Source organism: Rhinopithecus roxellana, chromosome 2 (genome assembly GCF_007565055.1).
Source record: "Rhinopithecus roxellana isolate Shanxi Qingling chromosome 2, ASM756505v1, whole genome shotgun sequence".
NCBI classification, from domain to species: domain Eukaryota; kingdom Metazoa; phylum Chordata; class Mammalia; order Primates; family Cercopithecidae; genus Rhinopithecus; species Rhinopithecus roxellana.
Genome location: NC_044550.1, coordinates 13,068,918 through 13,088,710, shown reverse-complemented (window position 1 = coordinate 13,088,710; position 19,793 = coordinate 13,068,918). Strand labels below are relative to the sequence as shown.

The 19,793-nt window shown below is 34.6% G+C and overlaps 1 protein-coding gene across 2 annotated transcripts in view; it reads left to right on the top strand.

The window, feature by feature from the left end:
- Nucleotides 1-19,793, top strand: part of PPP3CA (protein phosphatase 3 catalytic subunit alpha) — a 337,690-nt gene that overhangs the window by 277,581 nt on the left and 40,316 nt on the right. For both annotated transcript variants that reach the window (XM_030915107.1, XM_030915109.1), the window contains exons 7-9: nucleotides 897-974; nucleotides 3,547-3,641; nucleotides 19,329-19,454. In XM_030915107.1, coding sequence (XP_030770967.1) covers nucleotides 897-974; nucleotides 3,547-3,641; nucleotides 19,329-19,454 — 299 coding nt within the window. The remainder of the gene's footprint in view (nucleotides 1-896; nucleotides 975-3,546; nucleotides 3,642-19,328; nucleotides 19,455-19,793) is intronic.

The following is a 19,793-nucleotide window of genomic DNA, read 5'->3' as shown; positions in this document are numbered from 1 at the left end:
GAAAAAAATTCTTTTTATAATATACATTTGTTTCATTAAAAGTCCTTAGAGCAGAGACATAATGACTGTAAAATGTTTTTCAAGTTTAATTTATGATTTGAATTTCATTTATAATGAAGTTATTTGAGTTTGAGACTCTTAAAAGACAAACTTAATTGTATATTGGATGTTTTATTTAGTCAAGATAGATAAGTCAAGATAAAGTTCTGCTGATCACGTTTAAAGGACACATTTTCAGGCCTTGTGAATATCCATAATTTTGTTTAGGTTTTGAATGATATAATCATCTTATTGTACCCATAATGTTAGATAAAGCAATAACATGATTTCCCACCATATGAGAGGAGTCTTAAATCTGGGAGATTTAATTCAAGGTCTAAAATATAGTTCAATATGATACAGAAACAAAAATAGTTAGGAGGCAGAAGAGAGCATATGTATTCTCTTCTGCCTCCAAACTCAGTCATCTTTGTTGTATACACATACATGCACACATACGCACAAATGGTGCAATATTTGAGAAAATTGAGAATTATATTTTAAATTCATTATCTTGTTATAGTTCTGCTCTGTTCATTTTGTCTTTAAATGTAGACTTGTAAAAATTGAGTTTTCTGAGAGTGGACACTTTCCTAATGTTGTTATATAATGGCTTACGTTTTTCTCCCCCAGTTTACACACTTCAACCCCTTTCTGATTACGTAAAAAGTGCAGCTGTAGATTCTTTTTCTGCCACAAGGCCTTGTGAACTTGGCCTTAGAGTTGAGGCTTGTTTCATGAATGATGTATGTTTGATTATCTTTGATCCAGTCACATAGATCTGGATGTTAGCGATAATTGTGCTACTCCTGATGATTTCATAACAGATGCTTCTCTTTTCTTTTTGTCTCTGGCAGTTACCCGGCTGTATGTGAATTCTTACAGCACAATAACTTGTTATCTATACTTCGAGCCCATGAAGCCCAAGATGCAGGGTGAGCAGTTTTGAGCATTTATAAAAACCATGCATTTTCCATTTGCCAGAACTTCCTCACTTTGCTTAGGCTCTGCAGGTTCCCTTTTACTAGGCTCACTCCCAAAAGGAATTAGAGCTTAAAATTATCTTCTGATGGATGACAAAGGCATGGCAGAGTCCTAGGAAATGAATGACTGGAGATGTATTGTAAAGTCTCCCATAAAGTTCTTCCATCTTTAGCCTGAACGAGTCCATTTTCAGCTTGGTTTCTTAAGCACTGTAAGGGCACCTCCTCTTAATTCCTCTCAATTGTTGCATTTACACTGTCATATAAGCGAGTAAATTACCAGCTAGTTTTCAGTCTTGTTGACAACATGAATGAGAATTATACATAAATATTTAACAGATATTGCACATTTTACTATTGTTTTAAAGAATACCATTCCTAATCCTGAAGACCATTCCTGATCCCTGTAAAATCCCTGATTTTAAAGGGAAAAGAATAGGGACATCTTTAAAAAAAGAGGGAAAAGTTTATATTCTAACTAGCAAATGATTACATAAAGTTGATTTTGTCTCATCTGTAGGTTTTTAAGATGTAGAACAATTTTGAAGGTTTAGAAAATTAGGAAATTTCATATATTCACTTTAATAGTGTACTAAATCTACATTAGGGAGAAATTATAATAATTTTGAGATTTGAGGTCTGATACTGTTCCCAGTAAACTCCACTGAAAGGCATTGTTTGCCTTTGAATAACTAAACTCATCCCTTCATAGTCTAGTTTTTCTGAAAAGTAGAAGCACTTCTTTTTATAACCTGTGTGCTGAAATTGGGAATATAGATACCTGCATTTTGAAGGAGGCCCATGTGTATGTATGATATCCCTGAATCAAGGCAGATACCAAGTTCCTTTCACAATTAGCTGTTTTCAAGCAATCGGTCTAGAGGTGTGAACGAATCCAGTATTATATGCTCACTGTGTTACAGCTGATGTTTGAAGTAACTTGTTTATATACCCAACAAGTCAGGTCTTCAAATAATTTTTCTCACTTGTGAAGGCTATAGACTGAGGGTTCCAGTCAGCTGACTGCCCATTTTTGGCAGATTTATCCTAATAGCACTGCATATCCATAACCATTGGCTTACTTGAAAGTGTGTTAAGTGCATCAGTTAATATCAAGTATTTTTGTTTAAAATGAGAAATTGATTGATTCATTGAAAAAACTGAGATTATGTCATCCAGTTTCTTTGTTTTTGTTTGTTGTCAAGTAGGCATAGTCACCCTCTCTATAAAGTCAGGGTACTAGGATTAAGAGTGAAACTGTCTTTCACATAGATTTTGTTTCCATAATGAAGCTTAGTTCGTTCCACAATCAGAATACATACTTCTAGAACATTTCAGAATGTTTTTAAGGGGGCATTTTCTTCTGGGGTGTAGTATGACCAAGTTCCAAAAAGAGAGGACTCACAGTGTTTTTAAAATTATATATGTTAATGTGGTTATTTATCTATCTGAAGGTACTTTTTGAGCTACTTTTAGAACCCAACTATATTAGGCATGGTTTAGTCTACCAGAAATAAATGACACAGATCAACAAAGGAATTATAAAATGTTGTTTTGAAGGGGTATTTCTAAACTGATACTCCTAAAATTGATTAAACGGAAGTCATGAGATACATTTTTATCCTTATGTAAAAGAGCCAGAGTCACCTGTATTTTTAATTGAGAACTAAAGTATTAACGTTAACAAATTATTTCTATCTTAGTAACTGGATTGTTGGTTTATTTTCAAAGTTCTTATGAATGTTCTGTTTCATTACTGATTGATTAAATATTACCCTGCTGAGACAATAATCTTTGACCTGTAGATACCAGCAGAGATTGGTAATAAATAAAATTCTAAAATAGAAACAGTCTCAATTTGTACAAATTCATAGATTTAAGGGGACTTTCTCCTAAAAGAAAATCACTTAGTCTAGGCAAAATGCTTATTTATCATTGAATCTATGAATTGTATTAAATCTATGAATTAAATTAAATTAAATTATTAATCTAAAAATTCAAAGATTTAAGGGGACATTATTCTAAAAGAAAATCACTTAGTCTAGGCAAAATGCTTTACAGAATATTGTGGATTTATCAGATAATTGGCCTGGTTTTTAGTGGTAAGTCTTTATATCTTGCTCTGTTTATTTGGTCTTTTTATGTCAAAAATGTTGACAACCTTTTGAAAATTTTGGGTGGGTACAAAGTATCTGTGTACACTAATCAGCCTTCGCCCTGTCTGTTGAACACATGGAAATGACATGATTTTCCAATGAATTCCACAGTCTCTTGAGGTTTGCTAACTTAGAAAATACCTGTTTGGAAATTTTACATATGAATGTATGTTTTCATGCTCACCCCCCTGAAATGTATTAATACCTGTATATTTCAGACTTAGGAAAGAAATTTTTATTTAGTGTTATATAATTGGAGGCTCTTTGAATAATGACTTGACTCATCTCATTTTCTGTTTCTGAATCTATGATTTGATATTCTCTTTTTTCCATACAGGCTTTGTTTTGACTGTATTTGTTCTTTTTAGGTACCGCATGTACAGGAAAAGCCAAACAACAGGGTTCCCTTCTCTAATCACAATTTTTTCAGCACCAAATTACTTAGATGTATACAATAACAAAGGTAAGTGTTTTTAAATCCCTCTTGCAGTCTTATGTAATATGTGCGGTAATTCTTAAGCAGTTTTATTTTGGTTTGGTCTTAAATATTTTAACTAGTCTCTTTTTTTTTGTAATTTCTTCAGTTATTGTTTGATGCATACTTTGTGATTATCCTCAAAGATACAGATTCAAATTTGGTCAGAGATTGGGCTTATGCACTTAATTTTTTAAATGTTTTCTAGGACATTTTAAATTTTAACACGGTTGACAACTGCTGCTCTGGTAGATACAGATTTTAAAAGAAATAATAATTGGAAGTAATCCAAAATCATGCTTCTTAAAAAGAATTTGGATTTAAATAGAATAAGGGTGATTGTGCATGGAAAGGATCAAGAAAAATAAAAAGTAAACCCAGTAGCTTGAAATTCAAATTTGAATTGCATTTATTGAGCATCTACCATGAGTTGGCTCCTATGCCAGGCAAGTACATGTTTATTTCTTTAAAAAGCAAAAAGAAAAAGGAAACTTCAAGGTAAATATTATTAGCTATTCTGTCTCCTCCTTTTTTAATATGCAGAGTGAGTCCCTGTGGCTAATTGCCTTGTCCAAGGTCACTTAATTAGGAAATAATGAACTAGGTTCAAATCCATGCTTCTGGTTCAGTGTCCTGTGTCTTTTTTCTGAAACTCCATACCTGAAAGAAACATGAAACACAAGGGCATTATTACTGACTACAAGGAAAAGAAGAAGAGCAAGGGGTGCATTATTACCTTGTTTCATAAATGTAATATCTTTATTTGGAAATATTATAAAGTGTACCACATGTAAGAATGGGTGAGAAAATGTGAAAAATCCTTTAGGTAACATTGGTCTGGATATTATATAGGCAATGTGTCCGAGTGTGGCTTTCTGAGATTAAGAGAAATGGATCACGAGGTCAGGAGATCGAGACCATTCTGGCTAACATGATGAAACCCCGTCTCTACTAAAAAACCACAAAAAATTAGCTGGGCGTCGTAGTGGACGCCTGTAGTCCCAGCTACTCAGGAGGCTGAGGGAGGAGAATGACATGAACCCAGGGGGCGGAGCTTGCACTGAGCCGAGATCGTGCCACCGCACTCCAGCCTGGGTGACTGAGCGAGACTCTGTCTCAAAAAAAAAAAAATAAATAAAGAGAGAAATGGAGACAGAAGGAAAAAAACAGTCAAATAACATATATAAGGTCAAATATAGCCCAGAAAGGGTGGTAAAAGGCAGCCTAGTTTCTGAGCCAGTCTGAAAACTCCTGGAATTAGGAGCCATGCCCCTGCAGAAATGAGGTGTGATGGGTCTCTTCCTGGCTCAGGCCTGGTGTCTAGGATGCCTAATATGGGCCTTGGCCGCCTTTATTCCGAAGCACCTGTTGAAGGTCCTTAGTCCTTTGTTTTCCTTCATGTATTCCACTTTCCTATTGCCCAGAGAATGACATCTGCTGGATGGTGTTTGCTGTGGCCATACAGTCTTTTACATTGCCATTTTGACCATGGTGGGTCCTCCTCTATAGCGAAGTAGCATGGTTATCAGTAAGGCATAGTGCAGTTTTTGTTGTAACCATGGGAGAGAAAGGAGGCAGTTCCTAGAAAAGAAGTGCTGCCTTTAGTAGTCTATGTCAAGAAAAATGCAAAATAAAAATAAAACATGTTCTCTGCTTGCCACGTGCTTTTACGTATGTAGGAGTGGGAGTCAGTGATTCACTGCTAAGGTGAAGATTATTGTATTTGAATAAGATTGATGTTACCTAGAATTTTGAAAAGCACTGCAATAAAATTGGGTTGCAAGCACCTTTAAAGCACAATCAATGGAAAAATAGCTGTGAAGAATCTATGAGTTAATCATTTGATTGTTACAAACATGATCATAAAGGACTCTAGAATTATAAGCTAATAGTTACAGTATGATTTGATTTTTAAAACTCCTGTAGAGTTGACAAAGTAAGACATTTGTGTGATTTAGCCAAAAAGATAAGACCCAAGGTGATTAAGTGTAAACAAATAGAGTCAAACACAAAATACATTTGATAAGGGATAATTTTCTAGAATGGTCAGAGAAGGCCTTAAGATAAAATATGATCTGGATGTTAAAGAATAGTGAATGTTTGATTAGAAAGAGAAATAAATAGTATCACAGCCAATGAATATTTTTAAAGCACTAAACATTTATGTATAAAACTCATAAAAACTAATCTCTTTGACTGGATGAGGATTCTCAATCTTCCACGAGAGAAGGACCCTGAGATTCCTGCAGGGAATGCGTGAATTTAGTAAGTCATATTGTATATCCCAGTTTCACCATGATCCTATATTTACCAAAAGTACATAAAATACTCTTTTTTTTTTTTTTTTATAAACACAGATTTGTATTGTTCTATGGCACTAAGATTTTTTACTATTAAACTGAGGGAAGAAAATGTCCCTAAAAGTCATTTTCTTCCCAAAGACTGATTACTAAATAACGTGTACTCTACTTGGAAGTTTTCCAACAATTTCTAAGAAAGAAAACCAAAACAGTAAAACAGGAATAAAAATTGGGATTTTACTTAAAAACAAACTTAGACTGTTTCAATTCTTCATAATGCCAGGTAATGCAGTTTTGCCTGAGACCAGTAGCTGTTTCTCAAATAAGGTGTCTATTTCTTCTTTTTGTATAGTTCTGATTTAACAAGTTTGGAACTTAAAAAAAAAAAAAAAAAGATAACAGTGCATCACTGACTTTGAGATTTTTTAGTTTTTTCACTGTGTTCTTGCCTTTGGGGTAGATCAGAATTGCTCAGAAAATGGAATAGAGCCGTTTCATTTTGGGAACCTTTTCACAAAAGAAAATATTCTCCATAGAGAAAAAGATAAACTGATAGGGAAGAGAAAGATGTATTCTTTAGTTTAAACAAAATTTCAAAAGACTTTTATGTAAAATTTCTGAAGCACTTTAAAGCTATTATGCTAACAGTGTATACAGTATGTGGGAGTGGGAGTCAATTATTCACTGCTAAAGTGAGAATTACTGTATTTGAATAAAATTGATGTTAACTAGAATTTTTAAAAACAATGTAATAAAATTGGATTGCAAGCACCTTCAAAACTCAATCATTGGAAAATAGCTGTAAAGAATCTGTGAGTTAACCATTTGATTGTTAGAAATAGATGATCATAAGGTAATCTGGAACTATAACCTATTAGTTACAGTATGATTTGACTCTTAAAGCTCCTGCAGCTTAAGACAGCAGTAATACTATCTGGCAAAATGAAACAGTGAGAAAAATAGGTTTATTCTTGCCATCTTAAAACCAATAGTAGTTGTGATCAGATTCATATTTAAATGTCCAATATTTCTGATTGGTAGTTCATACTTACCTGCAATTAGTAAATAGCATTCAGAAAGTTATGAGAACTAAATGTTCCATCTCTTGGTATAGCCCACATAAATTCATTCAGTCTCATCCTTTCCAGCCTGTGCTGTCTTCCCGCCTGTCTCCCTGCCTCTGTGTCTTCACTCTGACAGCTCTACAAGATGCCATAGCAAAAGATGTAGGTTTGAATCACAGCTCTGCCATTAAGCAACTAACTCATTTAAATTTATTGGACATGCAGTGGCGTTGCTATGAGATGAGAAAAAAATGTTCATTTGTGAATATTACATGAAATCGCTTTCAAACAAAATGCTGTGCGATATTAAGACATTATCATTAGTGAATATTTTATGTTATTATTTTGTCACATGTCAGTGCAAGGCTTCACAGAAGCTTGCAGGAAAATTCTCTTATTCCTCAGTTTCTTACTTATAATTTCACTGTATGCCTCAATCTACTATTCTCACCTATCTCTCTACTTATCTTGCAGTAAACCTCATTACCCTGAGCAACTTTGGCTTTCTGTTTCTCCACTTTTTTGCCTACATACTTATTTCTATCCAAAATATTTGTCTCATTCTTCTGCCTAAGTGGTCTAGACCCACTCCAGTCTGCGTTTCCATAAAGACTTCTGTTGGTGGTCCTTCTCTGAATGTCTGCAGTGCTAATCAGTTTCTCTTGTATTTATTGTTTACTGTTTTTCTTGTTAGCTTTTCCATGCATTCCTGTTATTTCCCAGTGAGATTATAATTAGTTTGAAACATGAGACTTCTTGGTGCACATGATAAAGCCAAGTTGCATGCCTTGTACGTGATAGGCATTCAATACATGCATTGATTTAAGCATTTATTTATTTTTTTTTTTTGGAGAATTAACAACAAGACTGTGACCAAAAGTACCCTATCAATATTGACCCACAGACCTTTATTGCACTTTAAATCACTCCTATAACCAGTGCTGATACCCTTTCTAAATTGGAGTTAAACATTTGCAGAGCACTTTACACATTTCAGTTGTTGAATTTTCTCCTGTGAATCTATAGACCTAAAGGAAAAGCTATTTCCTAATTACTCAAATACACCCATCAGATGGAAATTACAGTTATGACACATAGCTTCGATTTTTTTAAAAAATATTTGCCCCCTGTAAAAATGATTTTAGCTCAGTCCACTCACCGATACAATAAACCTTTATTGAGAACTTACTACATACCAAGCACCATACCATACTAGGTGTTGGGGATATAAACAAAACAAGACAGACATGGTCTTTGCCCTAGTGTACTTAATAATCTGGTAGTATGAGAGACATTAAATAAATAATTCCACCAATAATTATTTATGTGTATTTGGAAAAAGCAACAAAGAAAAGAGTGGTGTGATATGAGAGTAAAAATTATTCTATGGGGACTAATTGGGGAAGTGACATTTAAGCAATCGGTGAGAGTAAAATCTCTCTGGATTGAGAAATAGAGTGGCAGATGTGAACACTGGCTTAAACAACTCAGTTTGGCCAAAAATTGTAATGTAAAATATTTTTCCACTGGGAGATTGTTTTATCATTCAGGAATATTTTTCACACACTTATAGATATCTGCTACCCCTGTGGTTCACAAGCCAAATTCAGAACCAGTTAGCTCAGATCTTTTTGAGAGGGAGATGAGGGGTCTCAGAAAGGAAAGTTGAATCTATACCCAGGCATCCCCGAGTAACATATCTGTCTCTGCCACAGCACATCAAAGAGCTCTTCCCCTACAAAGTTGAACCATGTTTTATAGCAAAGATTCATTTCTGCGAGCCTGAGGCTTGTCTTAAGCGTGGACATAACTTTTAGCGTTGACTTTTTAAAGCACTTTTTTTTTTTTTTTGTTATCCTTACAACCACTGGTTAAATATGATTACTAGTTCCTTTACAAGTTGCATAAAATTAATCCAGAGACTTTGCCCCATAACAACAGTTTTCTTCGCATGAACTTTTTTCCTGCCATCATCTCAAACCTGAAGATCCTCTTAATGGGTCCGGAGCACTTGTTTGCCCCAGATCACTTATTGCATTATAAAAAATGTAAACATACAGTCAGGGTAGTATTTTTAGTACTTTCTAGTAATTGTAGGCCAAGGTTGTTTTACTTTTTTATTTTTGTTCTTTTACTAAAGCAAAACAATAAGACATCCCCCCAGCCCCTAATTTATTCCTTCATTTATTTGATAAAGATTCTTAAAGTCATGTGTGTATGATAGAATTAGACACACTAGAAAGATAATTTCTTCATAATCATTATTAAGCCTAAGAGAGTTCACTGACAAATGGTATGAAATACAATAATTTATATGAAGGAATAAAGTAGAAACTACAAACAAAACCTTTTAGTATTCTTTTATTATCAATATGAGGTGGTAGATGGGCCAGGCGCATCCCAGCACTTTGAGAGGCTGCGGTGGGCAGATCATGAGGTCAGAAGTTCGAGACCAGCCTGGCCAATATGGTGAAACCCCATCAAGTACTAAACATACAGAAATTAGCAGGGCGTGGTGGCCCACACCTGTAGTCCCAGCTGCTCAGGAAGCTGAGGAGTGAGAATCGCTTGAACCTGGGAGGTGGAGGTTGCAGTGAGCCGAGATCACGCCATTGCATTCCAGCCTGGGCAACAGAGTGAGACTCCATCTAAAAAAAAAAAAAATATATATATATATATATATATATATCACTGCGGAGTGGTTTCAACAGAATGTCTCCTCTCATTGCATTTTATATCCAAGATTCAACATGTGTAATTAATCCAACCGTGATATTAATTTCATTTACCATTGTCATTATCATTGTCACCTTGAGTGATATAGCTTGATATAAATATATATATATAGAGAGAGAGATTTTTTTAGACGAAGTCTCGCTCTGTCCCCCAAGCTGGAGTGCAGTGGCTCAATCTCAGCTCGCTGCAAGCTCTGCCTCCGGGGTTCATACCATTCTTCTGCCTTGGCCCCAAGTAGCTGGGACTACATGCGCCTGCCACCGCGCCCAGCTAAGTTTTTATATTTTTAGTAGAAACGGGGTTTCACCATGTTAGCCATATTTTTTAAAGTCTTCAGTTGGTAATATATTTAGCCAATGTAAATATTTCCCTTCAGTTGTGATAGCATACTATACCTATGCTATTCACTTTGTTCTTATAAACAGCATATAATAATAACTTTTTTGAGCACTTATTATGTGCCAGACACTGCTCAAAGATTTTATGTGTATAAATGCATTTAGTCTTTCAACAACACTATGAATTACTGTATAATCTTGATTTTATTGATGAAAATCTAGGGCACAAAGGAACTGCATATTTTTCCCAAGGTTGACACAAGCTGATACCAGAAAGCACTGAAACTGAAACACAGCATACTGGCTGCAGAGCCCACATATTAACCTCTGTCTGTACTCTTCTCCTTAGCCTTGTCCTATGAAATGTCTGTGAACGATCCACTAATCCACTCTTCACTTCATGGTTCCATTATGTTTAGGTGACTCTAACCATTATTCAATAAGAAAAGAAAGCTTTTGAAACGAAGAGTTATTTGTTATCACTTTAAAATTACCTGAGTGTTATGCATCCAAGTATATGCATTATTAAAAGAACGAAGTTAGAATACCTTTTATATTTTTCTGAAATAAATAATTCATTTATCCCTTTAAAATGTATTCCCTAATGCCCTTTTGCTTTTGTTTATTCAGCTCCATTGTGAAAGTGTCATTGCTGGAGGCCACTTTGTAAATAAGTTAGTTTTAATCCAGTAGTCACTTGCTCACATTTAAACATTTAATTAATGGAAGGGATGGTAAAATATAAACTATCCCATTAAAATTTAATATTGAAAGATACCTTGTACTATATATTTTAATTGAATGAATCTACACATAATCTCTGTATCTTTGCACCAACAAATGACCGTCTTGATTTCTTAAAAATCACTACTCTCTAATTGTAAATTTAGTTAAGTAGTTGTGAAACCTCAACAAAGTAAGACACAGTGTGTGAGGTAATTCTTGCTTTTCACAAAGCTTTGCCCATAGAATTACAAGATTTCAGATGTCAGAGTTATGGGAGACCTCACCAGGGAACAAAGGAGGATTCAATGCTGAATCCTCCATACAGATTCATTGCCAAGTGCTCTTCTGCCACCAGCTGAAAAGGGTCAATCAAAGAATCCATCTTAAAGCATTGAATTCCATCGTCTGATAGCCCTGATGGTTAGCTGAATCTTCAGTTCAACTAAAACCTACTTCTCTAGAAATCTCATTCTCTATTAAGCATTCAGCAAGAGAAAAACAGTAACAATCCAAGGAATGTTAAAAACTTGAATTAATGGATTGTCACTTGCTATTCATTATCTAGGAATTCTAGACCTGCAAGAGACTCTTAGACTTTACTCTTACAGTGTCAAAAAGTCTGCCATGACATTATTTCCATGGAAAACAATGTTGATACGAAGTGTAGGAACTTAATACTAACTCAGTGCCAAGGATATCGTGGAGATAACCTAGAATCATTGCAAGCTATAGCTCAAGGCCTGATACAAAGTCCAAGCTTGAAGTTGAAAAGGGTCTACAAATGTGTAGAGGTAACACCAGTTTTAAAATACCTCCCACCAGAGTACAGTTATCCTTATTAGGCTTTGGAGCTGTACCGAATGAGAGCAAGACAAAGGCACAGTGTTTACTATCCCTGTGCCTTCTCCTCCAATAGCTTAAAGCTTCAGCTAAGACTCTCTCTCTCTCTCTCTGTTTTTAGTTTAGGTTTGCATAAGCCTCACTTTAGCATCTTCATAATATAGATTAGAACATAAATGAATTCACTAGCTAAAACTGTTAAGAAACTGATAATTGCCAGTGATTCTTTCTTATTAGCAAAAAAATAATTTCTAGAAGAAATTCAAATACTCTATGCAAAATGGTAATGTCAGAAATTATTCACAATGTTTAACTGGTCTTGAGCTACTTACAGAGATCAATTATTGGCCCCAAATTCTCTGGATCCTAGTATGTAGGTATAATATATTAGGTGGGAATTATAAAATGGCAAACCATTTAAAATAGATAACCATGCCCTCCTTGAAGAATTTGAAACAGACTTATAATACTTTACATTTCTCAGGGACAAAATATTTCATCTGATTAAGATTATCATGCATATTAATCACGTGTTTTTTTTTGTGTGTGTGTGCCCCATTCTCAGCAATGGGATTATTTGATCTTTATACTTTAAAAAATGAGAGGGCAGATATTATTCCTGTTTTACAAATTTGAAGGTAAAGACTAAAGAAGGAGAAATATTTGCCCAAGTTCATGCAGTAACCGTGTGACAGAACTAGTATCGTTTCCACTGTTCTCTAATTTACATGCTCTTACAATTTTAAAACAAACAGTTTAGCCTTTGAGGTGACACATTGCCTTTTACCTAAATTCCTTTATGTTTCCTTCAGATTTCTGTTTGTATTTTGTTAGTTATGTTTTTAGTATCCTGATTAGTTATGTGCTTTATGTTTCCTTCCTCTCTTTTTCCCACTTCTTCCATTTTCTGTTTTCATTCCTTAGGTCTTTTCTTCAACCAACACAATTAAGCATCAACCATATGCCAGATTCAGTACAAAACACTATAAAAGAATAAAAAAGGATCTGTGCCTCCCTCATTCCTTCTATTGTCTTCCTTCCACTTACTTTACCCAAAATTCTATATATGAATAATAACCTGGTTAATAATTTGCTAACCCTATATTAAGAATGGGAACATACAGAATTGACCCTGGAGCAATACAGCAGTTAGGGGTGCCAACCCCCACTGCAATCAAAAATCCGCATATAACTTTTGATTCACCAAAAACTTAACTACTAATAACCTACTATTGCCCAGAGCCTTCCTGATAGCATAAACAGTCAATTAACACATATTTTGTATGTTATGTGTGTTATATTCTGTATTCTCATAGTATATGATACACAAAACCTAGAGGAAAAAATGTCCTGAAGGAAATCATAAGCAAGAGAAAATATATATACTATTCATTAAGTAGATGTGGATTATCATAAAAGTTTTCATCCTCGTCATCTTTATTTGGAGCAGGCTGAGGAGAAGAAAGAAGAAGAGGGTTTGGTCTTGCTCTCTCAGGGTTGGCAGAAGCAGAAGAAAATCTGCATATAAGTGGACCTATGTAGTTCAAAACTGCATTGGTCAGTGCTCAACAGTACACACACATGCACACATGCACATAATCAGAAGATTACCTCATACTGTTTCCCAGAAATATCTAATGCCATCTCTGCCCTTCATGTAAGAAAGATAATATAAATATTTTATTTAGGAGACTTGTAACAAAGTTCAAAAAGGTGTTGTAGGTACTATGAAGGATGCATGTACAAGGTATGTAAGGTATGTAAAGATTGAGAATGTATTTCCATTTCCACCTAATGAGTAAGAGGAGTGGGGCAAGGGCTAGAATGGACATAAAGTGATTATATATAGTAGCATACATGTGTGTCCTTGATACATACAAAATAATTATCTCACAGCTTCAAGTAAGTCATATATACCTACTGTTTGTATCCACTAATAACAAAATATTTCAGATTGGCTGAAATTTAGTCATTATGAGCCAGGCATGGTGGTGTGTGCCTGTAGTAGTCCCAGCTACTTGGGAGGCTGAAGTGGGAGGATCACTTGAGCCCAGGAGTTCGAAACTCGGTTAGCTATGATTGTGCATTGTCTTCCAGCCTGAGCAACAGAGCAAGATCCCATCTCTTGAAAAATAAAAAAAGAAAAATTTAGTCATTATATGAATTTACTGAAAATTTGCCTGTGAAAGACCCTATATTAGGTAGTGGATGAAACAATATAAACATTACCTTTCTCATACTGAAGAATATCATGATCAAATTACCTAAAAATTTAAGGTTTGAAGTCTATCTTCATAAGTGACTTGAACACATACTTTTCACTTAAGCTTATGATCTAGAGAGTAAAATTTATGAATACAGTCCTTGCTCACCAAATACTGTAACCATCATGAATTAGTACATTTCCCTTTAACTAAGTTATTAATAATATTAAAAAGAATCTTTTAAAGACAGAATTCATCCAGCAAGAACTAGGACATTGAAAGGGGAAAAAATGGAGGTGGAAGTTAGAAGTCGGATTTTAAAATGGAAGGAATTGTAGAGACTGTGTTCATGAATGCTATAATATATACTATGGAAAAGTATGCATATATACATATATACATCTTCACACAATCTTAAATGAAAATTGTACCCCCAAAAAGTAATTTTTATGAGAAAATACAGATATTTGAAAACTAAGTAGCATGGCTCCCAGAATTTAAAAAACCCCTTGCATGCAGCATACCGGCATAATCTTCAAATGCTGCCATAGAACATTATGAGTTGCATGGGTCCTGCTTCAGGAATTGTATCCACCAAGGCATTATGCCTCCTTTCGTGATGGTAGGACTTTGCCAAAAGAACACACTGATGCTAGTTTTTCTGCTAGGGCATCTGCGGGTGGAAGAATTGGAAGGAAAAAACATCCTGGGTCTATTATGCAATTTCTTTGTGCTTTTGCTATTTCTGGATGGATTATGATTCTGGAATGCCCCCATTTGGTTTCTTCTCATCTTTGTTTCTTTTCTCTCCCTCTTTCCCATCTTCTGAAGGTGAAAGAGGATGGTCAATTAGGGATAAGGAGATGAAAGACATTAGCAAAAGGATGAGGACAGGAATAAAATTCAAGTCATTTTCCATTCTTTTGACCTCTTCTCCCCTGTCTTAAAATCAGGACTAGTGGTGTGAAGAATGCCTGAGGTATGGTGGAAGCATTACAGTGACAGGTTTTTCAGAAAAAGAACTTTGTATTCCTCTGGATTCCTCTGGACACCCACTTGAGAAGTGCTGAACTCATGTGTGTTTCGGTAAACTGGTTAATACCACTTGTTAGCAATAATTTTGATAGCTGGTCTTTAATTAGAAACTTTCTTTTGATCTTTCTACTCTTGTCATTCATTGCTCTGTCTCCAGTTTCCCTGGGTGATGGAAATTGTAGACAGCATGTTGAGAAATGTTTTCAAGTTTTTATTAAATACTAGCTTTTATTTTTTGGTCTCATCAAAATTTCAAATTAAAGTAAGAAAGACCCCCTGTTCTACAGATTTGGAGATGATCAGGCAACTTAGTACATGGCTTGGTAGACAGAGCAGTGGAGTAAGATAGATTCTATTCCTTGGACTTCACTATGTACAGGAGACCAGTTGTGTTATTAGAAATAATCAAGGTACAGTCCCCCTTCTGCATTCACCAAGTAGGAGCAGACCCTTGATTACTAATATTACATCTTTTACAGCATGTCTTTGAACACAGGGTTCTACAGGTACTATAAAATGAGTGGATTGCATTTTTAAGACAGTAATTTTGACATCAGAAAAAGAACTGGCAGTCATGCTTCCAGATTTGTGGGATTAGTATTCTTTTCATTATACCAAATTTCCTTCCAGCTGTTCTTCATACCTGCCAGCACAACAGAAGAGCATTTATTTCTGTGGTGTCTGGTGTGCTCTGAAGGATGGTTATTAATGTCAGGCCTGCATGTATGTCAGAGTCTCTCTGTTACAATTGTTAAGTGACAAGAGGTCATGTGGAATTGCCAGTAGAATAAAGGAGCTCCTTGGTGATAGACTTTTGTTCTTTTTTTCCTCTCTTTCTCAGACAAGGGCTCAGGAGGTGGTCTTGAGTGATTATTGAAGTACAACTATTTGTATTATTTATATTGTACTGGAGATAAACGTCTTTCAAATACTTCAGAGAAGAGCACACTGTTAGGGCTCCAGTTGGGTTTTGTAATCCCAATGACAGTCGGAGGCAGGTGGCAGGGGCGGAGGATGTGGGAGGTGGGAGATGAAACGTTAACTGTGAATTTCGTGACTGCAGATATTTTGGACTGTTTTAGTTTTTTTTTTTTTTTTCTCATGTATTTCTGTGTTATATATTTATTTTACAAAAATATCAGAATTTTGAGTAACTTACTAATGTAAGGCTGTTCAGAAAGTATTTTTGCATAAATGTGTTGCTGAAGAAAAAAGAATACATATTGGTGTAATTTCATTTTTCAATTTAGGATTTTTTGAGCTAGAGAAAAATTAGAAAAAATTCTATTTATAGCTTATAGAGCTACTGAGGATATTATTTATTGCATTAGTGATGAGGCCTTTCATTGTTTACAATGAAGTTTGTTAACATCATTCAGATCCGGAAGAGATTTTATAAATTATTTATAAACCCACATAGTTAGGTAACTGAGATTTAACTTAAAGATACTAAGTACCTTAGTCTGGTAAATAATTAGTGACAGATTCCATCTTGTAGTCTGGATTCCTGGCTTTCCAGTCCAGTGCTTTTCTTTAAAGAGATTGAACATGGAAGGAGAAAGAATTTGTGTTCACAACTTGATAGACACTGAATTATTTATACTATTAGAATGAATATATTATGATGTACTAGAAGGATCAGGGACTTTAGACTCAGTCCAAAAGTGAGATTTACCTCTTTCTAAGTGTGACTGTAGGCAGATAACCTCTCTGTTTGCTTATTTTCAAAATATAAATGATAAGAACCACTTTTGAGGAATATTGTGAAGATTTGTAATTATGTTTATAAAGGGCCACACATAATGCCTGGCATATATCAGATACTCAGTAAATAAATTAAAATAAAATCTAAAAACATTATTTGCTTTTATCAGTAGGTACTGAAGTAAATTGTATTGAGCCAAGATCAAATGAACTTTTATCTCACCAGCTACAAAACAGAACTTCTGTTTTATCTATTGGATGAGCCTTACCCTTGCTTGTGAATTGCATCCTGTTTCACTCAAACATGTATTTTGGCAAAAACTAAAACCTCTTTAATTATGAAATCCATATTCAAAGTTAAATTATTATAACAGCTAGGACTAGAATTCATACATTTATAATTTATGAGAGACAGCAGGGAATGAAAGAAAGGGAATGAATTTGGTGTCAGAAAAAGCTGAGTTTAAATAATGAGTGAGATCCGTCAGTTACTGATTGCGTGATCTTGAGCAAGTTTCTCCATTTCTCAACCACAAGTCCTTTGTAACATAAGGGTAGTCACACCTGCTTCTCAGATTTGTTGTGCAGATTATTACATAAAGCCTATCTCTTTCCTCCAGGGCACTGTTAATTATAATATTTACTTTTCTTCTTTCTGCTATACCACCAACCTAAGATTAATAAAAAGTGGGGGAATTTAGAGGAGAAATTACTCTTCAAAAAGACAGTTTAAAGCCTTAAAGATTCATCTGAAGATACGAGGATGCATTTCTGCTGTGAATATTCAGTGTTCCGAAATAGTAAAAACCTTTTACATGGAGCTAGAGCTCTAGTAGCACTTAGCAAAGATAGGAAATACGTCACCTTTCTTAAACTGAAAATCAAAAGTATTGGTATGGTAGTTTGCCTTGATTTTTTTTATTTTGCATGTTTTTAATATCATGTAAATGTATCCTTATGGCATAAATGGATAAAGCAACATAAAAGGGAATGGGTTTACAGAAACATTTGCAGGAATTAGAATTCCACAGGAAGAAGAGGATGACTACCTTCATATCAGTATTGCCTACACTGTCTACATTTCTTGTCCCCAAAGTGTCTGTGATTGTATGTTCCCCAGAACCATGTTAGTCAGCCAGAAATAACAATGCAAAACAAAGGCCTTACCATTCACAAGTATGAGTTTAGTTAAATGCAGGCTGCTAAAAACATCAACATATTGTTAGGCTACAATATGATATATATAGTATCCACACCACAGAAAACGATATATTCTCCCCATACTCTGCGCTGTTCAAACCGACCTAGATCATATTACTTCTGGGCCACATTTTAACAGAGACATTGCCGATCTGGCATTCAGAATAGGTTGAGCATGATGAGCTAAAGCATCAAGAAGCCATGTCATATTAAAGAGGGTGAAAGGGTATAAAAATAATTTGCTTGAAAAAGATTATAAGGCAGATACCAAGATGTGTCTCCAGCTCCTGAGCATCCATTCTGAGTAAAAACAAAAAAGTAATGATTAATTTTTCTGTATTTTCAACCCTGTAACATAAACAAGAAAAGATCCTATGATATCATGTAGACTCTGTTGGTTACTGTCTTCTAATGTAATACTAATTATGCCCTGAATAGATAATAAAAATGAAATCTTGCCAAAGCCTAAGAAGATATGCTTGAGTATCATATTTAATATTTAAAAGGCTGTCATTCAGAAGCGGAATGACAGCCTTTTAAATATTAAATATGAAATGCATAGCAAAACTATGATCAGTGACTGGTAAAGGCAGGTTTAAACTCAACCTGAGAATTTCCTGCAACTTAAAATTGTCTATCTGTAGAATAGGTGACCCCTACTAAAACAGGTGACTTTTCCTTTATTGAAAGTACTTACAGAGACGTGAAGCATGCAGATTTGTTTTCCTCAGTCATGGATGGACATCTTTTTCAGAAATCAAGGATAGAGTTAGGTAGAAGCACATTATTTTATGTGAGATTCAATCCAAACATTTTATTTTATTAAGTCAAGAAAGCAATCTACCATAGGGTAACTATAGTTAACAATAATAGATTATAATTTCAAATAGCTTGAAGGAGAATATTGAATGTTCCAAACACAAATAAATGATAAATGTTTGATACGGTATTTAATGTATAGCTAATTACCCTGATCTGATTACTGTGCATTATATGTATCAAAACATTACTATGTACCCCATGAGTTTGTACTATTATTATGTTAATTTAAAAAATAAAATAAGCATTAAAAAATAAAGCAATCTAACTTAAACTATTTTGTACAACTGTTGGGAGTTCTACTGGATGAAGTTTTATTTTTAAAAAATATATTTGTTCAAATATTTCAGGAGATTATTATGTCAAACTTAGCTGTGTCACTTTTATTAGTGTCATCAGATATCAAATTTTAAGACTAAAGTATTCTTGGCTGAAAGGGGAACTTGATACAATTCCTGACAGACATTGGATTAACTATTTCGTATAAATATTTTCCAATTTGTTATACAATTCCATATTAAGTATTCATATATTGTGTAGAGTAAGGTTCAAGTACATAAGTTATATAAGCATTCTGGGATGCCTAAGGTGTGAGCCTGGATGTTTTGGAACTTTAGTCAAATGGTTGAATTTTCTTGATGAGCTAAAGCCATACATGGAAGGCGAAATATGTCCTGTGTTTCTGACATCCTTTTTTGATTATTTTTAGCTGCAGTATTGAAGTATGAGAACAATGTTATGAATATCAGGCAATTCAACTGTTCTCCTCATCCATACTGGCTTCCAAATTTCATGGATGTTTTTACTTGGTCCCTGCCTTTTGTTGGGGAAAAAGGTATGTTGTGGAATCCTGAGATGTTCTTCTTAAAATAGTTTAGGAAGGAAGGAAAGGAGATTAAACACTCAGAAAGAGAAGAACTTTGGCCCAGCCAATAAAATGTACAAGTTGTGCAATGAAAGATGTGATTTGGAGGTAGAAGTGTGTCACTGTGCATCCTATTAGCAGGACACAATTGGTGAATTAGGGGGAAGCAGAAAAACAAAACAAAACAAAAAAACGAATATTTAGGAAATTTTTACACTTTTATTAGAATAATATAACTCTTTAAAATATAATGGAAATACAGCTTTGCCTGGTTTCAAGTAATGTCTACCCTTTTTCTTTACCCCTTTG